Consider the following 21,066-nt stretch of genomic DNA (forward strand, 5'->3'; position numbering starts at 1 on the left):
AGCCCCCTTCAGATATTGAGATCCAGCCTTTGCGTCCAGATGTTGGTAGTTATATAGGAGCGCGTAAAAGTCCTTGAAGGCGTTCGCTATGTCTGGGCCTTCAGTAACCAGGTCCCCTGCGGTGGCATAGATCTCAGAAACACCCTGTTCTTGTCTTTTAGCCTAGAGGGTATTAGCCAGGTGCCGGCCGCACTTGTCTCCCCCGATATAATATGAGTGCCGTAAGCGGAGTATTGTGCCCTGTCTGTGTCTAACGCGGCCAGTTGGGCGTGCAAGTTGGGTAGTTGGCGCCAGACCATGGGGGCTCCAGTGTGCTGATGTATGCGTTCAAGCACCCCTGGTTCACCCAGTGGGGTCCTCTCTCTTTGCCCTACGCAACTTATTATCTGCTGAAGATATGGCAATGAATTCCCCTTTAGTGACAGCTTTGAGTGCCCCCCACAGTGTCGCGTGTGATGTCTCGGAGGTATCATAGTGTGTGAGATAGTCTTCAAGTGAATGCTGGATCTGTTTTATAACTTTTTTGCGGTGTAACATGGAGTCCTGTAACCGCCAGGACCTAGAGGGAAGAGCAGTCGGGGGGGAGAGACAGCAAGAGTGTCACCGCCCTGTGTTTTTCTACGTCTTGTGTGAGTGGAAGGATTTCCCGGGTGCCCAAAAAATAGTCTAGCCTGGCATATGTTTTATGTGCACTAGAGTAGTATGAGAATGCTTTGGACTGCAAGTGTTTAGCCCTCCATAAATCCACCACCCCCAGCTGCCCCAGTCACGCCAGCCACTCTGTGGACAATGTACCCAACTGGCCATACCTCTGTGCCAATCTGTCCAGCGAGTTGTCGAATACCAAATTGAGGTCCCCTCCTAGTAGTACTAATTGATCCCCAGATCCCAGCGCCCTCTCCAGTGCCTCATGCAGGAACCCCTCTTGTTTCTCGTTAAGAGTATAGATTGTACCTATCACAAGTGACCTCCCTGCAATGGAGAACCTGTATATTAACAGGCGACTCCTGATTTCTTCTACTTTCTGTTCGATCACCCCTCAAAAGCATTTGGCCACCAATATAGCTACTCCCACCGATTTTAGAAAGGGCAGATAAAAACAATTGCTGCGGGAAAGCCCTTGATTTCAATCTATGACAATCCCCAAAGAGGAGGTGAGTTTCCTGTAATAGGCATATATCTGCCCGAGAGGACTTGAGGTGATTAAGTATCGCCCGCCTTTTAATCGGGTTATTGAGCCCACACACATTGAGTGTTAACATTTGGAGAATACTTCCCGTCATGTGGGCAGTAAACCGGTTTCCGCTCTGACCAACCCCAACCCACCCTCTTCTCTCCCGGGAACCCGGAAAGTTATACAATGCATGGTGTCAGTGTATAAAAATAGAGCAGCCCCTGTGTGGGTGAGTGTAGGCCCCAACAAATGCCCTCTCAAAATTAACAAATAAGAACAGTAGGAAAAAGTAAAAATACTGTCTTGCGTATAGTTCTGTGGTACAATGAAACCACTTGGTGGATCCAATGGGGGAAGTAATGTGGTATGTAACTCGACTCCCCTTCCCCCCGCCCCTCCCTTATCCATACATTATGCAATAGCTGGACCCTGGCTCAGGGAGCAACAATTTTAGCCAATGTAGAAGGGACCGCTTCCAGAGCCACCTGCGGACCCTTAGCGATCTCCTCCGGGACTGGTTTGGCTAGGGCACGGCGCCGTCCTACTCTCTGCCAGACGTTTTTCTTCGCTCTTTAGAAATAAATCTGAACTTAGAATGAAATCCTTATTTGCTGATAGCAGGGAAGAGTTTTAGAGTAGAAGTAATAAAGATAGGCAGAGAGGCCTATAGAGTCAATATTCAAAATGTTATTTATTCGTCTAGCTAGCACAACTTACACTCACAGGCTTTTGGGCACATAAATCCTTACAGCTTCCATTCTGCCGCTAATATTGAAACATAACAACATTCATTTTCTGGGGTATTTATTGACTGATAAAAGCACCAGGTCTTCTAATTCATGCCAGCAACAGATGTGAGACAGATGCCTAAGGATCTATACACCTCCTGCTGTTAAAGGATTTGACCATAGCATTATTGATGCTATTCGGAGCTGTATCTGGGCTTCTCTGCTCCTCACAGACCATCAAAGCCTATAGAGGGCAAGAGAACCTTTTTCCATCTGATCAGCAGTGCATTCCTAGTTGACATTCCAATATTAAAATCTGGTCCAATGTATCTACAACTCCACTGCTTCCTGGATACCGCAGACCAGCTGCCCGCGAACAAATGATCAGATAATAATCCCCATGCAGGACTTGCTTGCTGAAGGTCATGAGGGGCCAGACAAGGGAGGTGGTTTAGAATTTCATCCCAAGCAAGGAACTACTGTTATTGGCTCTGAACCTTATATGATTGTCTCTTTAACAGGACTGATATGCAGTAGATATGCCATCTAAGTTTTTAAACTTCATGGAATACCTTTTGAATTTCCACACGTGTAAAACTGCATGCTCAACCTTTTCATTGCAATACCTCTGGCACACCGACAGATGGTGCCATCAGGCTCTATTAGGAACTTGCTCGGCCTTTGGAAGTGACTGCTCAGTGACCTATATAGGTGCCATCCCAGTGTGATTACGTCAGTTTCTTCTTTGTTTGCTTCATTTGCTGCGGACCCGGAGCCCCGCTTACAAATTTGTCACTTCGCCTATGCCAAATTGTATTTTTCTATATAAAGACTGTGGGGAAAAAACGTTCCCTAAAAAACACACAGGCTACTAGCCATGCCGAAATTACAGGAAGCAGATGTCGGTCACGGATCCATGCGATATTTGTTTGTGGTGTATAGGGTCTGGGCTTGTGGCACAAACTACCAGGTGCACCCCAAGGCAATCAAGAAGGGGGAAGCAAAGCAATTGGTCACTAAACACAAAAAGAGAGTTAGGTTGAGATCCGCGCAGTGTACCAACTCCAGCTTAAAATCGCAAGCCTATCCAAGGCTTGGTTCAGTTCAAGGTCACTCTCTTCCAGCAAGTTGAAGACTAAGGCAAGGGACAAGTCCATGCCAGAAGCACAAGAAGTCTAAGTGGGACTCGCCCCTGTCCCTCCACTCCCACTCTGGAGCAAAGTCACACCCTCAGCACTCCAAAAACCTGATTCTACTGCCATCATCTGACTCTAAACTTGTTCCAAGGCTGGTCCCATTTCCCCCTAAGTTCCCCAGGCCACTGTTCAGTCCCCGAAGCAGATTGAGACCTTTAGGGAGGCCATGCTGCAGCTTTTCAAGGAGATGCATGTTCCATCTTGTGCACATTCATGTCTCATGGATCATCAGGGGTCCTCAGTCAGACTCCAGCTGATGGGCTTGATTCCAGCACTGACTGTCCCAGTTAGGCTTCTGCCTGGCTTTCTGCTAGTGCTGGGCCATGGCTCCATTTCTGAGTCAAAGGCCTTGTTGGGTCTGACTGCCATGGCACCCGCCCCGACTCCACCCGTGCCCACTCTAGATCTGACTCAGGTGTCCTTTTCTGTTCCGGAACTGTCATTGGCCCATAGTATGCATCTGTTTTGACATGAGATTGACAAGGTGCAGCCCTCAGCTATGGTTGATCACCAATCTCTCCTCTGACACCGATATTATTGTAAGCTAGAACTATTGTTCTGTTTAGATTCTGATTCTTTCAAGGGCTCCAAAATTTTCTACACAACAGAGATGACAATGAGGCAAAAAATGTATTCCCCCCTCATTATATTGATGCTGGTCTATATTTGTATATGCAAATACCAGTGGCCTAGATACTTCCCCAGAGACAGAGTTGGACTCCCCATCGGGCCGTCATTGCCTCTTTCGTGATAGCAGTCTGTAGACCACTAGAAATGATGAACATACAACTACCTATTATAGAACCTAAGACACAATTACTAAGAAATCTTGCAGCCTGGGACTTTTAACTAGGCCCTGACGTAAACTTTAATGGCGACTTGGTCTAAGCTTTTCTCAACTCTACAGTAAGTTGTCCAAAAACTAGATGTCCTAGGCCTGCCCCTCCAGGATTTTTGAGTCACCCCCTGACTCTGAGTGCTTTGTGGTTTGGACTTCCTCCAACATGTTAAATTCCAGTGCATTCCCTCCTGTGCCTCAGGATAGAAAGTTGAAGCGCATGATGAGTTCATCAAAAAAGTCTTTCCCTCTGCCAGTTTGACACTGAGGTCACTGAACGCCATCTGCAATGCTGCATTCATGCTTTGTGGGATATGGCCCATGAGATCTTATCGACCAACTCTGAATTCAGTAATTCCTTCACTCAGACAATCCAAGATGAAGAGGACACAGCACAATGTCTTGAGGATGGCCTGGACACAACGGATTGTGTGGGCTGTGCAATTGACACCAGTATCATGATCCAGCATCATGCCTGGATCCACACCACATGATTTTCAGTCATCCCTTATGGATCTGATGTTCAAGTTCAAGTTCTTTAGTAAGTAAGCAGATTCTGCACTGAAACGTTTTAAAGACCGGCATTTTAGGGCACACTCCTAGGTTTTCTCTCTTCGACATGCCTATTCCATCAACAATACCGAAAATTTAGAGGATACTCTCCAGGCCATGCCTATCGCAAAAGCATGCCTCGTAAACTATGCAATAGCCAACGCTGCCTGTTTGCATCTCAAGAACACGGGGTGATTTCAGAGGTCATGGACTTCATTAGGGACAGCAGTCCTCTTCATCCTCCTCCCTTGTCACAGCTATCTCCAAGCCACTTCAATTCCCCCTCACATGGTAATGTGCAACCAGTCGTAGGTGGGTTGGATCCTTTTCTCACTTGCCCAGTTGGTATGCTATAACATCAGACCATTTGGTGCTGCCAATTGTTCAACAAGATTACACCCTCATAATTCTCATCCACTCCCACTCATATGCCACCTCTTTTTGTACAGAATTCTTCTGATCATGCCTCTATCCTTCTGCAGGAGGTTTGGTCGCTACTTACCAAAGTGGTTATAGGGTTCTAGATGTGGAGAAGGGCTGGGGTTGGAACTCTCATTATGGATTTGGTGCCCTTAAAAAGTTGAAGGACTCATATTGATTTCGGACCTTTGCCTTCTGAGTTCAAGAGGTTGACTTTACCGCAGGTTCTTTATGCCCTGGATCCTGGGGACCGGATTGCATTCTTGGACATGAAGGACACATACTGTCATGTGTCCATCCTACAGTCCCACAGTTTATGGTGATGTTTGAGCATTTCCGGTATTCCGTTCTACCACTGCCTTAACTCTGCTACTTAGGTCTTTACGAAGGTGATGGTGGTGGTTGCGAATACATCTCTTCCTGTACCTCGACAACTGGCTGATGAAGGCGGACTTGCAACAGTCATTTGTGAACCACCTACAGACCACTGTTACCCTCTGGTTTTCCTCCAATAAGCTGAAATCACACCTGGAGCCTATGTAGAGCATTCCTTTCATAGGGCCCATGCAGGACAGAGGGGGGGTTAAAGGCCTTTCAACCCCAGCAGTGAGTCAGAGACATTAAGATTATATTCCCACTGTTTTGAGCTCTCCGCTATGTTATGGCAGGGATAGGTCCAATGCTGCTTGGTCACTTGCATTCTGCTGGTCCCACTTGGCACAGTGGAACCTCAGTCTCCAGAGGACACAGCACTGAGGCAGCCTTTTGGACAGCATCTGTATTTCAGAGGATGCCCCGGGCCTTCAGTGGTGGGTAACGGACACAAATCTCACATGCATCAGGCTGTTCTTCCTACCCCCGTCTGAAGCTCACTGTAGTAACAGCTCTATTGTCTTTGGGTAGGGATCGTTCTGTGCAAGAGGTAGATATCAGGGTCGTTGGTCTCCAATGGAAAAGAGGCACCACATCAACCTGCTGGGGCTTCGCACCATCCAGTTGGCTCTGAATACCTTCTTGATATCCATCAAGGGGAAGTAGTTTCAGGTCTTAAGGGTCAAAATGACTGCAATGTAGTATTGCAACAATCGGGGTAGTGTGAGATCTCGGATCCTGTGCCAGGAGGCCCAGCATCTCTGGCATTGGCTGAACCTTCAAGGAATATCCTTAGCAGCAAGTTGTTTGACAGGCTCGATAAATGCCACAGCAGGCCAGCTAAACAGATGGTAGATGGCCGGCCACGAATGTCATCTTCACCCTAGCAAGGGACCTTCATCCACCATGGATGCTTTGTTTGATCTATTATCCAATCACACAGTGTTACGATTATTGCACACTAGAGTTTCCACCAAGAGATTCCCAGGAGATGGATTTCACCTGCAGTGGGATGCAGGCCTCCTGTGGGCCTTCCCATCACTTCAAGTTCTGAAGGAGATCAGAAAAGTATAGGCTCTGATCATCCTGAAGGGTCTGGACTGGGCCAGGAGAGTGTGGTACCCTGATCTGTTGACCTTCAGGTTTGGCCCTCCATCCAGCGACCTCTACGGGAGGACCTCCTGTCTCAATAAGAGGGCAGAGTCCTGCACCTTAATCTTATTAACCTATACTTTCATCTGTGGAAACTGATTGGCCTCAGGGCCGGACTGGCCGTAGCGGGCACCGGGCGTTTCCCCGGTGGGCCGCTAGGGTGGGGGCCAGGTTTGGGCCGCTGGAGGGCCGTTTTTGTTACCGGGGGTCGGCGATATCGGCCCCCTGTAACAAAATTGGCCGAAACCGGACCTCGCAAACTGCTCGGCTCCCAGTCCGGCCCTGATTGGCCTGCTGAAGTAGTGGATACGATCCTTATGGCTAGGCAATCCATACGCGAACTGTGTCTAGATAGGTCGTCGTATGCATAAAACATGCAGTGCCCTGGCCAAAAAGAAGCCGCCTGGCCTGCCTAATCCAGATCTCCCCCTGTAAGTCCAAATTATATAAATATTTGGGCTTTGTTCATGCTTCCCCCTCACTCCACAGTCCAGTAGACATTAGTGTCTTTACTCCTCATCTTTGCCATGGGTTGGCAGATAGAAGGATGATCCTACTTTTCCCATTGGTACATACTACTCAATACCCTGTTACATTTTTTAGGTACCGGGTTCTGTTTTCAAGCAGTGTTTCCCAAATTACAAATCCAATTCTGTTGTTACTCAGGCATGTCCTGTTCGTTGTGCTGTTCTGCTTTAGAATCTTGAATGGTAAATTACACAGACACCGTCTGCACTGAAAAGATAGACGTCTTATGGCACTCTTAGGATCATTGATGTGGTTTTAGGTTTCAAATCTTGTGTGTGCACCCTCTGACAGTACAAAGAAGAGCGCACACAGCTGTGGCTGGGGAGAGGTATTGAGTCACCTGGTTAAAGTGACAGGAGGATTTATGGAGTTTTGTTCCTAGGGATGGTAAACCATTAGAAAGTTCTTTTCCATAAGTGAGGTATGTTGTGAGATTGAAGTATGATTTGGGGAGGTATTAAGAGAGTTGTAACAAAAGTGAAATATTGTGGGAGAGCTGATAAAAGGGAGGTGTTGCGGCAGATGTGAATGTAGAAAAGTGGTTATGAATAGTATAATGGAGCTCAAGTACCATTTGAAGGTGTAATGAAAGTGATGTATCGTGAGGTTTGCCGTAGTTGTATTTTAAAAAGATGCAAGCAGGTGCACTGAGGCAGTGAAATATGTCTTCTCTGGCAAACCATTATATATATCTCTCACTCCTCTTGGTATGTATTTAGAGCGCCTGGAAACTGAAAAGAAAAGATTCAAGCAAACTCTTGAAGACACAGTGATCATGCGGCAGAAAGAGGTAAGGAAGTTAAGGATAAAAACTGGATGCTCTGAGTATATAAAAGGACAGAGATGCCGTCCCACTTGGTCACATTATAGTTCTGGTCTACCCCGCAATTAGAAATAATGTTAATAAATGCGTAGAGTTCACAGAGCTTCTCCTTTACCTTGAGCTCCTACTTGTTTCCTACTTCTTACCTCTTTGCACTGGAACTGCTTTAAAGGCTTCTGTTCTGCTCTTACCGGAGTATGAGGGGCTATAAAGGAGATTACTTTGAACCTTTATTGTATTTGTATATCTCAGCTGCATTTTAACTTTCTGTTATTTGCCCGCTTGACTGATAGCTTAAAACAACCAGCATAAACTACCTGTTTTACAATATGGATCCAGTCCAGTGCTTAACTTGTAAAAGAATAAGTGCTGCCCCAAAATTTTGCTTAGAAGCCCGCGACCGGCACTACCGAATTTCTGGAATACCAAATAACAAGGCTGTGATTCTTTATTCCTCATCATGCCTTTTTCACCAATGTACACTCCCTGCCTGCTTATCTCATTCTTGCAGGTTCTTTTTCATCCCTGCTTTCTCTTGCTCCTTCTTGCTTCCTTTTATATTTTTCCCCTCTCTTGTTCTAGGACAGTCTGATTGTGAGAAAGGGCCTCTTTCGCAAGGTTATAAGGAAAAGGAACAATGGGGAACAGGGTCACGACTGATTTGCGTATGGCTGGGTTTAAACTGGAATGGCATGGGGAGCAAAAAAACAATGGATTTGGGCCCAGATCTCCGTACTCGGGTGAATGTTTGACATTGTTCAATATTCTGTCCATCAATTGTTCTTTTTGCATTTATCACCCCAAGTGGGACGGGTATGCCCAGACGGTGGGTCCCATGCTCTCCATGCCACTGGAGTCAAGCTAGCCTAGCTATTGAGGGGTGAGACCCTGGAACCGGTCCTAGGATGCTTGTTTTCTAGTCCAGGGAGAACCTGGCCTGGTAGTTCAGGTTGGACTGTTCCCATGGGGAACAGGGTCAAGACTGATTTGCATCTGGCTGGGTTTAAACTGGAATGGCATTGGGAAAAAAAACCGATTGATTTAGGCCCAGATCTCTGCACTGGGGTGAATGTTTGACATTGTTCAAAATTCTGTCCATCAATTGTTCTTTTTGCATTTTTTTCTTGTGCATGGTTAGCCCCCCACTTTTGCCTTGTTTTGATGTGGTTACAGATGTAATTCTTGTGTCCCTGCCATCTAGATCCCCTGTGCCAGTGCTCTTTCCCTAAAACAACCCCCCCCCCTCCCATTTGGTACTTCTGCCTCCTGTAAGTCCCTAGTAAATGGTACTATAGGTACCTAGGGCCTGGAAGCTGGAAACGGAAGAGGGTCCCTTGGGACTCCCCTCACTGGGACCATGCAACTGCCCTTGCAGCCTGCATGCCCCTGTGAGGGAGAAAACAACAAAGTTGACATGGCATCCTGCCTGGGTGCTATGCTAACTAGCACTGCCTGACAGTATAGGTAAGTCACCACTCTAGTAGGCGTCACAGCCCTAAGGCATGGGGCACTGTTTTCCATGTGAGGGCATATCTGCATGAGCAGATGTGCTCATACAAAATTGGGCACCATTTCCCAATAGTGTAAGTGCCAGTGAAGCCACTGGGCAGGGGTCTCCAACAAGTAGTTCGGGAGCTACTGGTAGCTCACTAAAACCCTCAAAGTAGCTCTCAGAGGTGTAGCCAAGCATCTCATTCAGAGAGTCTGTGCATATTAAATAAGGCTGTACTGCTAATCTCAAGACCCTTAGAGTGACAACCAGGCAAACCAATGATACGCCTCATGATAATCAGATACACACTCTGCCGGCCTATGGGGTTTGCAAAATCACCATCTGTCTCCAGTATCAATCTACCTAAGTACCAGGGAGATTGGACATGTTGTAGGCCCTGCTTTATCAGTCACACACTGTGTGTGAAGAATGGGCCATGAAAGAAGAGTGACCGCAGTAGCCTGAGCAGTAACCGATGCTCACCCACCGAAGTGTCAAACGAAAGAACCAAGACGGACAAAAATTGCTTTTTAGGTGCAAGATCAGTCAAAAAGGGGAGAAGGACAGGGTATGGATAGAGAGCTGAGACAATTAGGAGCCCCCTCTGGGTTTGTGTATGCATGTGTGCTCATTTAGGTGCGTGTGACATTCTGTTCCTCCATAATAAACAGTTTGGCTCCCTGAAAGCTTTGCTTGATGTCAAGGACAACAGAAGTATAAGCTACCACTCCTCCCATCATAATGGGTTAATCTTAGGCACAATTGTGTTTGATCATGTCATAATAGTGTGTATGACATAATAATGGATATCATTGACCAACTTGCTGGCACAAAATTAGGAACTCACCCCTAAATACATTAAACCACCAGCTTTGGCAAGAACTTTGTAATACATCAACTTCGCTAGCCAGACAACACTTGAAGGACTCCGTTGCTACCACCAGTTTATCTGACCTGTGGTAAACTCAAATCGCCCATTCAGCCTTCAAGCAAGCAGTCAAAAAGGCAATAAAGAAACTCTCCCTTGTGGAAGACATTGCTTCCTTTGCCCGAATGAGTCATGCCTGGATGACAATGAACGGTTACAAATCACTAGGCATACAGGCATATTTCAAACTGGGGTACTCTAGGAAGACAAAAGAATTGTTTATATAATACAGGCTAGGAATACTGCCAGTTACTCCGCACATCCCAACATGGCAGAGGGGGCAGTTTGTTAACATATGTTGACTATGTGGCAATGGTAATGAGGACATGGCACATTTAATTTTCTCCTGCCCCAACTTAAAGGATGAAAGGGTAGGTTTACTCAAACCGCATTTTAATCTTCGAGGGATCCGCACCTGGAGACAGGCTGTGATCATATGCTTCAACTCCAAAGACCAGCACCTAAACTGGAAACTAGGGAAATTCCTGACACTAGTAGAAGCTAAGCAGGAAAGAGTTGCACACCTTTCAATTGCAAAAATAGCATAAATGAGTTTTAATTCCCACAATCGAAGATTTTACGCCCAGCCGCAGGAATTTTTGGGGAATCGATTCCAGCTTTGCAGATGAACAAATAAAAATGAAACAAACTGAGCAAATTGTTGTAAAACTTTGAGACTTTTACGACTTTTAGAAATCTACTTTTAATATACTTCCTTTTTTCCACTTGCCTCCCTTTCTTAAAAAGCATGAATTTTAAAGTGTATATTTTTTGTAATGGTTCTAATTAGTCAAATACAAATTAATTACTTAATGGGAATTCTTAGTCTAGCTGTGGCATTCTGGAAGCCATCATTGACCATTTAAGAGCATGACTGGCCAACTTGTAGCCATCCCTGACAATAGTGGCAGCCTCTTGCATAAAAATGGCAGTGCCTGATAGTTGATAGTTAGTTGAAAGATAGTTCAAGCTGATTTGGGGCGACCTATTGCTGTGGTTATGTCCTTTGTGCTAGATGCTTTGGCTGTTATTTCATTAATAAGGGAGAGGCATTTAATACTTATAACATTTATCCTGGTGTTTCATGTGGTAGCCTCACCTGTATTCCTAGGGTGGTCATGACTGATAATCTTGCTTAGGTTGTATCATATCTGGTTTACAGTGATAAATATGCTAGTAGCTTGTAAGAACCTTGTGTGAGCAGAAGTAGCTTTCACTACATAAAAGGTAATTGCCAGTCCTGTGTCACCTCTCAAGCCATTGGCAAGGCAGGAGGCCACCAAAAGTCCCCCTTAATTCAACTTCCAGTGGTTGGGGTACCCTTTGAAAGGGTAGGGGTCAACATTGTTGGCCCCCTGGACTCTTCAACAGCCACTGCGAACAAATTTATTCTGATGGTAGTGGATCATGCTACCAGGTACCCTGAAGCTATTCTCCCAAGGGCCAACACTGCTCCAGTGGTGACAAAAGCCCTCCTTGGTGTATTCATTTGGGCTGGTTTCCCAAAGGAGGTGGTGTCAGACAGAGGTACAAACTTTGTCTGCATACCTAAAACACATTTGGGAGGAGTGTGGAGTGAACTACAGATTCATCACACCCTATCATCCTCAAACCAACGGCCTGGTGGAGAGATTCAACCAGACATTTAAAGGAATGAATAGTGGGCTCCTTGAAAAACTCAGAAGGAGATTGAATGCCCTACTTCCATGCCTGCTTTTTGCCTGCAGGGAAGTGCCACGGAAGGGAGTGAGGTTTTCACCCTTTGAACTTTTGTTTGGGCACCCTGTTAGAGGTCCTCTAAGTCTGGTCAGAGAAGATTGGGAAAATCTCTCAAAGAACCAAAATAAGACATAGTGGACTATGGGCCAGATGTACGACGCTTGCTTTTAGCGAGTCGCAAATTGTGTCAAATTTCGACTCGTAATTTGCGACTCGCTAAATGCAAGGTACAACAGTGTCTCAGACACTGTTTGCGAGTCCCAATGGGGTCGCATATTGCCTGCCTCATCAATATTCATGAAGCAAGCGCAATTTGCGACCCCATTGGGAATGGCCAGCACTCACAGAGATGGTGGCCTGCTGGGGTCAGCAGACTACCATGTCTGTGACTGCTTTTACAATAAAGCAGTTTTATTTTTTTAATGCAGCCCATTTCCCCTGTGGACCCCTTCCCGTTTGCGAGTGGCTTACTTGCGAGGGTGGTAAACTGCAAGTGTTTTGCAACTGCGAATACGGTCGCAAAACAATCATACATAGGTGTGAGATTCCCTATTAGGAGGGGACGCCCTTGGCGCACCCCTTCCTAATAGTGAGTAACAAACCATATTTTGCGAGTCGCTAACAGGTTAGCGACTCACAAAATATGGTTTGTACATGGGGCTGACCGATTTTTCGGTCACAAATGGGCCAAATTCCTGTTCGCAAACGCAAAAAATGTTGTATATCTGCCCCTATGTGCCTGGCTTTCGTTCCAGGATGGCTAAGTACATGGAGAAAGCAAGCCAAAACATTCAGGCCAGCCAAGAACTGCAAAAGCAGTGGTATGACCAGAAAGCTGCTCTGCTAGAATTAAAACCAGGGCAGAAGGTATGGGTATTGGTGCCTGTGGCCCCTAGGGCCCTCCAAGACAAGTGTAGTTGGCCTTACCCTGTCCTTGAAAGAAAAGGGAAGGTCACCTCTCTGGTGGACCTTGGCAGTTGCAAACGCCCCAAAAGAGTAATACATTTCAACCACCTGAAGCCCTATTATGGCAGAGCTGACATGACCATGCTCATGGTCACAGATGAGGGACAGGAAAATGAGAGTGAACCTCTCCCTGATCTCCTCTCCAGCAATCCCCAAGATGGGTCTGTTGATGGAGTGGCCTTTTCAGATACCCTAACTGACCAACAGCAGGCTGACTGCAGGCTAGTCCTAAGTCAGTATGCTGAGCTCTTTTCTCTGACCCCTGGTGAGACTAGCTGCTGTACCCATGATGTGGTAAGTGGTGACAGTGTACCTGTCAAAAACTAAATTTACAGGCAGTCTGATAATGTTAGAGAGAGCATCCAAGCTGAAGTCGGCAAGATGCTTGAATTGGGTGTCATTGAACCCTCAGAGAGCCCCTGGGCCAGCCCGGTTGTCTTAGTCCCCAACCCTCATGCAAAGTGTGAAAAGAAAGACATTAAGTTTTGTGCGGACTATAGGGGCCTACATGCTGTCACAACAACTGATGCAAACCCAACACCCAGAGCAGATTAACTAATTGACAGGTTAAGGGCAGCAATGTCTCAGTATCTTTGATCTCGCATCTGGGTACTGGCAGAGAGGTCTGACCACTGAAGCAAAAGTAAAATCAGCATTCTCCACTCCAAATGTGCACTTCCAGTTTACTATGATGCCCTTTGGATTAAAGAATGCCCCTGCCACCTTCCAACGGCTAGTGAACAAAGTCCTTGATTCTCCAGGAGAGGTCTAGTTTCATCCCCTTTCGTTTTGGGGGGCAGGGGGGGGTCATGTGAGAAAATCCCCCTTTTTCATGGTTAGCCCCCACTTTTTGCCTGGTTTTGATATGGTTTTAAATGTGGTGCGCAGGGTCCCTGCCATCCAGATCCCATGTGCCAGTGCTCCTTGCCTAAAACAAACCCCCAGTTGGTACTTCTTCCTCCTATAAGTCCCTAGTATGTAAATGGTACCCTGGGTACATAGGCCCTGGAAGCTGAAGACCCCCCCCCCCTCTCACTGGGACCATGCCATGGCCCTTGCAGCCTGCATGCCACTGTGAGGGAGAAAACAACAAAGTCGACATGGCCCCCTGCCAGGGTGCCAGGCCAACTAGCACTACCTGACAGTATAGGTAAGTCACCCCTCTAGAAGACCTCTAGCCCTAAGGCAGGGTGGACTATACTCCAGTTGAGGGCAGATCTGAATGAGCAGATGTGCCCCTACAATATTGAGCACCATTTCCCAATATTGTAAGTACCAGTAAAGCCATGGAAAGTACATGGGCTGAGAACTTGACAACTAGAGTTCCAAAGCACAATGATGGCTTTACTGAATATAGGAGTGTTTGGTACCAAACTACTCCTCTCAATAAATCCATACTGATGCCAGTGTGGGATTTATTGTACCATGTACCCAGAGGGCACCTCAGAGGTGCTCCGCACCTCTGAAACCCTCCCAACCCTGGTGTGATCTCTGACTGACTGTAGGTAGCCAGCCACCACCGGACATGTTTCTGGACCCCTGGGTAGAAAGCTCCTGCTCGCTGGAACCAGAACAATGCACAACTTGAGCAGGTGTGTCCTGCCCCTTCCCCCAGGATGGGCCAGTGCTCAATGAAGGAAGCTTCAAAGGCCTGCTGCCTGTGTAATGCGACCCCCAGCCTCTGGTTTACATCCCCACTATGGGCTGGAAAATTCCAAAAGGTAGGAGGTGTTCCCACCTCTGCCAACCTGCATCCTTAAGGTTGGGGGAAGCGAGGTGAAGCACAACTTTCAGGCCCCACCATGTTGACGATGGGGGAATCCCTCCAATCAGGGCTAGGTCTATGCCCCCTCCCATATGAGGGTGGCATAATAGAGGGTGTAGCTACCCCAGGTAAGGTGCACGTTGGCCCTACCTGCTACTCCCCTAACACGCCTGTTAAATGTAGTATTTAGGGTGCTCCCCCAGACCTGACCCTCAGATCTGTGACTACCAAAGAAGAAAGTAGACACCCTGCAGCAGAAGCCAGAAGGCGACGACTGCCACGACCGCAGCCCTACCGGCCTGTCTCCAGCTTTGACGACCCTGCGGGCTGTCTTACAACAACAACCTCCAAAACCCCTGGGAGGACTGGTGTCTTCGATAAAGACTCCAATCTCCTGAGGCCATGGGACTGGCCCAGAAGAAACTGACTTTAAAGACTCCGGATCCAGGCGGATCCTTGTCCCCAGCCCACTCTGCACCAGACTCTCATGGCCCGAGCCTCAGGGGCTCACCTGTGTAGTCCAGTCTCCCCGACGATCATGACCTCATGTGCAACATTGGTTGACCTCTCCTGTCCTCCACAACGGCGCCTGCTGTGTGAATCCAGAGGCTCCCCCAACTGCGACCGGCTCTGATAAGAAGACTCAGACGTCCATTGGGACCCCTGCACCCAAAGCCCCTGGGCCTTGATGAGCTGAACCAATGGTGCTCCTGCGACCCCCTACATACTAACTTACCTCTGCTGTTGCTGGTCTTCCTTCTGCAACCTCCATTGCCACGCCTGTAGCCTCTTTACTTTCAAGAAGATCCTCATTGAAAAGCATTGGGCGCCCGAGGTTGAATTTTCACCCTGCACCCGGCCGCCCCTGTGCCGCTTGTGGTGTATGGTGCTGCTTTGGGGTCCCCCTGTACTTAACCTAACCCCCAAAGCTTGGTCCCTGCAACCGATCTACTTACAAGCAAGCAGTGTGGCTCTAGGCACCCCCTGTCTCCATTAGACTTGTCCCCTTGCCGGTCTTCCTTGACTCGATCTTCATTCCAACCCCATTTTACTTTTCCCCTCTTCCTTCTATACCCCATAGGATGTGTGTATATGTTAAGCTATGCTCTACTAACTCATGTTACTGTGTAACACTGTTTTTTTTTGCCTATGTTTGTACTAGGCTCCTGTAACTGACGTAATTTTGTAACTCACTAATCCTCATGTAAAGCGCTCTGAAACCTCCGGGTCTAGCCAGCGCTATATAAAACTCTACAAATAAATAAATAAAATAAAGAAAGCATTGGGGTCGAACCCTGATTTTGAACACTGCACCATTGCTGCTGGTGGTGCAGTTTTGGTACTTACCTGGCCCTTGCAGACTTTTGGCTCCGAAGACTGAATCTGCAAGTTCGATATTCACCTGTTTGACTTCACTATTGTTTTCCCCATAGGATAACATTGGAGAGTTTGAAAAAGTCTCCAAGTGTTGATTTTTGAACACACAATGTCTTTTTTAATTAAAAAGATACTTACCTTAATACGAAGACTTGGGTCTTAAAGTACAAAAAAATGTATAATTTTATAAAATGGTCTGGACATCCTTCTTGAGTTGTGTGTCCGTTATTGATCATGTGTGTACAGTAAATGTCTTACACTTCTCTGTGTTAGGCCTATGGCTGCTCGCCCACAGTACCACTAATAGAGCACTTTTGCATTGAGCCCTGTACACTTTTGGGGAACCCCTGGGCTCTGTGCACGGTATTACAACCTAGTGAGAATATCATATAGAGAGCCGGCTTCCTACACTGATGCAGTGCCGTGACACAGGCCCCCGGAGCCCCGAAGCTCCGAGGGGCCTCCTCAGTACTGTACTCTAGCTGGTTCGATTGTCCTTATTTCATCCCCACTTTGTCATCTTTTCATAACATTACAGTCTTGATCTCTAGCTTTGTTTTACCCTTTCATTCTTTATTCTGTTACGTGTACCATCTCAGGTCATTCTTTATTAATTGTTTTGTGTTGTGTACATCTTGTGATGGCGCCAGCTCCAAGCGATGGCGCCAGCTCCAAGCGTTGCCTTCCAGTGTAAAAATATAATGTTCTTATAGCTTTTTTTTTTTTTTACACTAAACTGTTTTATCAACAACATCATAATTTATCAATACCAATAACAAACGGATATACATTTTAAGAAACTGGTGAAGAACGCGTTGGCTGGGCTGATGCATATATTCTTACATCTGACTGTGAAAATAAAACAAAATAACTGAATACGAGAACTTTCAAGACTCCTGTCTTCATATGTTTCTGGAATTATAAGAATTAAAAGATTCTAACTGTACTTTACAATTGAACGTAGCTCTTTATGCTCCTTGATATCATTGGTTTCAAGACAGTGTTTAAAATGAAAGGATCCTATATTACTGTGTGCATTATTGGAGATATAGCCATGAAGTAGGGATCAGTAATTTATTTGTCAGCCTTCTTTCTGACCAAACCGGTAATTTTTTCATTGATACTATATTGGTTCTTTTGAGGTTTGTCTGCAAGTGTGAGTTTGCCTGTCATTAGTAATTGCGTCAATTGTGACCCTATGAGTGGTGACAATTTTTAATGGTGGCCATTTTCTGGGGCTCACGAGCACCGCAAAGGGTTCCAAAAATACTTGAATTTAATTGATGTCTTTAATATGTGATACATTCTCTTTAAAATGTTTCTGCTTTAATTCCTCCATCATATGATTAGCATGTCATGAACGCTCCAGCATGAAAGCAGTGTTTTTGAGTAGAGGGATGTCAGATTCTGTTGAAACTATTCTTTTTATCCAGGATGTATGTGGTTTCTTTATCTGATCAAGACCATACCTGTTGCCATGCTGCTTCAGGCATTTCCCTTACACATCCCAGCTGCCATTTTTGTATGAATGGTTATTTAGTGGTAGAATTTGGCAATTCCATTGCTTGGCTATCCCCAAACTGTTTTTTTTGCATTGAGCATCAAGTGAAAATAGATTCTGTTTTGGTCGGTTTGCATGAGCCTAACTTAGAGACTTTTAGGTTGGAGATCCATTGATAGACCTCCATGTAGCATAAGTGCCCCGCCTCGTGTTGGCTAAAGGCCTATTTACAATGTGCTCAGTTAAGATGAAGCTTCCTGTATAAAAAGGTTTTAATCTATGTAATACTCCAGCTTCCCTATTAAGAAAAATCTACCTTGTTTTTCTTGAGAACAGTGTAGACTACAAGCTGTTACTGTGCACGGTGATGTGTTTATTTTACTTTTTTTATCATCATGGTTGAATGTAATAGCGTCTTTGAGTGTGACCTATGGTGAATGAGGTGCGGGGTCAACCTCGGCATATGTCTCAGATGGAAGGAAGAGTACATAAGCATATTTTTGTTGTATTAGTCACACTTTTTCTGTTTAGTTTGTTTGTCACAAACCTGCCAACTCACACAGTGCCACAGTGTGACACACTATATCAGCTCCCATCACACGGTCACCTTCTGAGGATCCAATATCACACTGTGGCAGGAAAAACAAGCTGAAAACCACTGTAAATAGTGATTTTCAAGTGAAAACACCCCAGGACGTCTGCATGAGGCTCAGCAAGCTTTTTATTGGGGGAGGTGGGGGGGGGGGGGGGAGCTTGGGGCAGGGTGGGGTTCAAAAGTGCCTCCTAGGTACTTCACTGCACGAGGCCCTGCCTCTTTCAGGGTCCCACCCCCTTCACACACAATGAGATTGTTCTTCAAGTATGCTGTTGTTCTAATGCAGATGTAATTTCATCTGTGACTATGTATAGACCTCCCTATCCCAGGAACTGTTAGCCCACCCTGAAGGAACTTTGCAGGACTCTCCAACCTTTTCATTCGTCAGAGCTACATCTGATAAATGAAAGCCATCCTGAGCTACTTTCTAATGATTAGATAGATACATAAATGCATTGAGAGTGGGAAGAGTGGAAGCAGGCAAGAAAGGAGAGGAATGAAGGACCAGATGAAAGGAAAGGAATTCAAGAATGTCAAAGAAAGGAATGGTGGAATAAAGGAAAGAAGGGAAGGCTACAAAAAAAGAAAGAAAGGTGTAAATAAACAAAAAGGAAAAGATGAATTTAGGAGAGAAGAAATAGAGAAGACATTGAACAAACAAAGGAGCAAAGAAAAAAACAAGATATGAAAAGAAAGAAGGAAGAAAGGAGAGACCAAGATAAAGCAAGTAAGACATGGAGAGAAGGAAAGGATTGAAGCAGAGGAGAAAAGAAGAGGAGGTTCAAAGAGAAGGAAAGGAGGTGGGACAGTGACAATCGAAGTAAATAAGAGAATCAAAATAGGCAAGTAGGAGAAGACAGAAGAAGAATACAAAGACAGGAAAAAGGAAGTGAAAGAAAGAATGCAGGAGAGCAAGAAAAACAATGGGAAAGCAAGAAAGGAACAAAGGGGAAGTAATCAAAAATGTAAAAGAAAGAGAAAGGAGGCGAGTGAGACAGGATAGAGAAAAATGAAAGAAAACAGAGAGGAGAAAAAGAAACATAAAGGGAAAGAGACAAAATAGGTAAAAAACAAAGAAAGACAAAAAAGTTAAGACAAAAAAATGAAGGAAGAATTTTAAATGTAGTTATACTCTCTATTATGCCTCTGAGTATGTAGCCATTGAAGCAGCACTTTTTCAGAGTGGTTTTTAGTTCGGTTTACAAGCAATGTGCCGTGAGGCATTTATTTTCAGGCTTTTTACCCGGCATCAGCGGCACACTTGTTTATTTAACAAGGGAGTGAGTTTAATGCTGTTTCTGCACTCTTAGCTCGGCCTCAAAGAACTAGTCTCAGTGTTTTTGAGTACAACTTTGGGCAGATAGGCAGGCAGCTGAATACTTTCAAACTCGAGACAGCCAGCTACTCTAGTTCAGCCTGTGACCTACTGGTGGCTTGTGAACAATGTGTTAGAGAACCCTATATCTACAGAAACAATGTTTCATTATCGTCTGTATGAACGTGATTGTATCTGCTTCATTGCACACACTTAGTGAAGCTGTTCTTACTAGACAAGACTGCACCAATTGCCCAATTTCTGAAAGTCACTATGGACTTATGATAGTAGGTTAAGAATATAGGCTGTGTAAAGTGGTGACTTTTAAAATCAGTTATGAATAATCCACTTGCCTTTCACAATTAGTTTTAAAATTTGCAACCCTGAAGGTGTGTCCCATTCTACCTTCACATAAGCCAAAGTTATTGCTGTGTTCTACAGAGAACACATTCTGTCATCTACATACAAAGCTAATTTGCATTGGCTTATGACCAAGCTGTAGTCCTGCAATGTTCTTATTATTTTGTTATTGTTATTGTTATTATTTTGTCTCTCTTTTTTAGCTAAGAGATCAGGACTCCCTTGGCATCCATCCCTTGTGCCTAGCATTAAATTAATTGTAGGCAATATGTTTTTGTTTATATTTGATGTTTGATTCCTAATTATATCAGAGATGTCCTTATTTATGATAAATCAGGTTTGAATCAGATTTATTTGTTATGAGAAGATCAGTCCAAACCAAGAAGCTGTGATACAAAATTTGAGATGGACCCAGTGAACGTAGAGCGAACATTTTGCCCGCATAGCCCCTGTAACTCCCCAGCGTGACACCATAGCTGCCCTGCAGTATGGTTGGCCCAGATCGCATGCTCCAACCTCCACCCCATGTTCTACTAGGTCCGGCACCCTGCTTCTCTTCCAGAGGATCCTCATCAATAGTCATAAGCACATGAATATTCCCGCCCATGCGCAGGACCCCGGAAACATATAAAACATATATGTGGAAACCATATATGTAGATATATATATATATATATATGTAGATATATATATATGTATATATATATATATATATATATATAACAATAAACACACAATGCAGCCTTCCTTATACCAAAAAACGCTGAGCAATGTTGTAAGAATTACAATAAAGCAGGGGGAAAGAAACACATTTGAAAACTGCTTTAATGCACAGCAGAAATTTAATCCTGCAAAGGCTGCATTGCAGAAACATCAGTGTAGAAAGCTGAAAAGCTAACCCACAGAAACACACAGATTAAACTGGCACCGTGCCTTTTAGGCAGCCAGGACCCCTAGCTTCCCATCATGCATCAGGGTGACAGTTAGGTCAGTTGTTCTTTCCAGCTCCTTCTGGTCCCTGGTAACTTCAGCTCTCAGTTTTTTCTGATTTCTGTCAGAAATTACTTCTCTTTTTTTGTCAAAAACATTTTACTTCGACGTCTTTTTGTTGTTTAACTACCTTTCTACTATTTTTGAGAGAGTTGAGCATTATTTTCCAGTCAAAAATGCCCTCTCTCTTTGACTCTTTCCTTTCCTGTGGCAAGAAGAAGGCTAAAACAGACTCCCATCCTGTCTGTATTCTCTGCCTGCCTTCTGATCATGCT

At 45.2% G+C, this 21,066-nt stretch overlaps 1 protein-coding gene across 1 annotated transcript in view; it reads left to right on the plus strand.

Annotated features, from left to right (window-relative positions):
* LRRC45 (leucine rich repeat containing 45) overlaps positions 1–21,066 on the plus strand; it is a 416,324-nt gene that overhangs the window by 218,003 nt on the left and 177,255 nt on the right. Inside the window, exon 13 of the mRNA XM_085617558.1 lies at positions 7,680–7,750. Within this exon, the coding sequence (XP_085473684.1) occupies positions 7,680–7,750 (71 nt within the window). The remainder of the gene's footprint in view (positions 1–7,679; positions 7,751–21,066) is intronic.

This window comes from Triturus cristatus, chromosome 7 (genome assembly GCF_964204655.1).
Source record: "Triturus cristatus chromosome 7, aTriCri1.1, whole genome shotgun sequence".
In the NCBI taxonomy this organism is placed as follows: domain Eukaryota; kingdom Metazoa; phylum Chordata; class Amphibia; order Caudata; family Salamandridae; genus Triturus; species Triturus cristatus.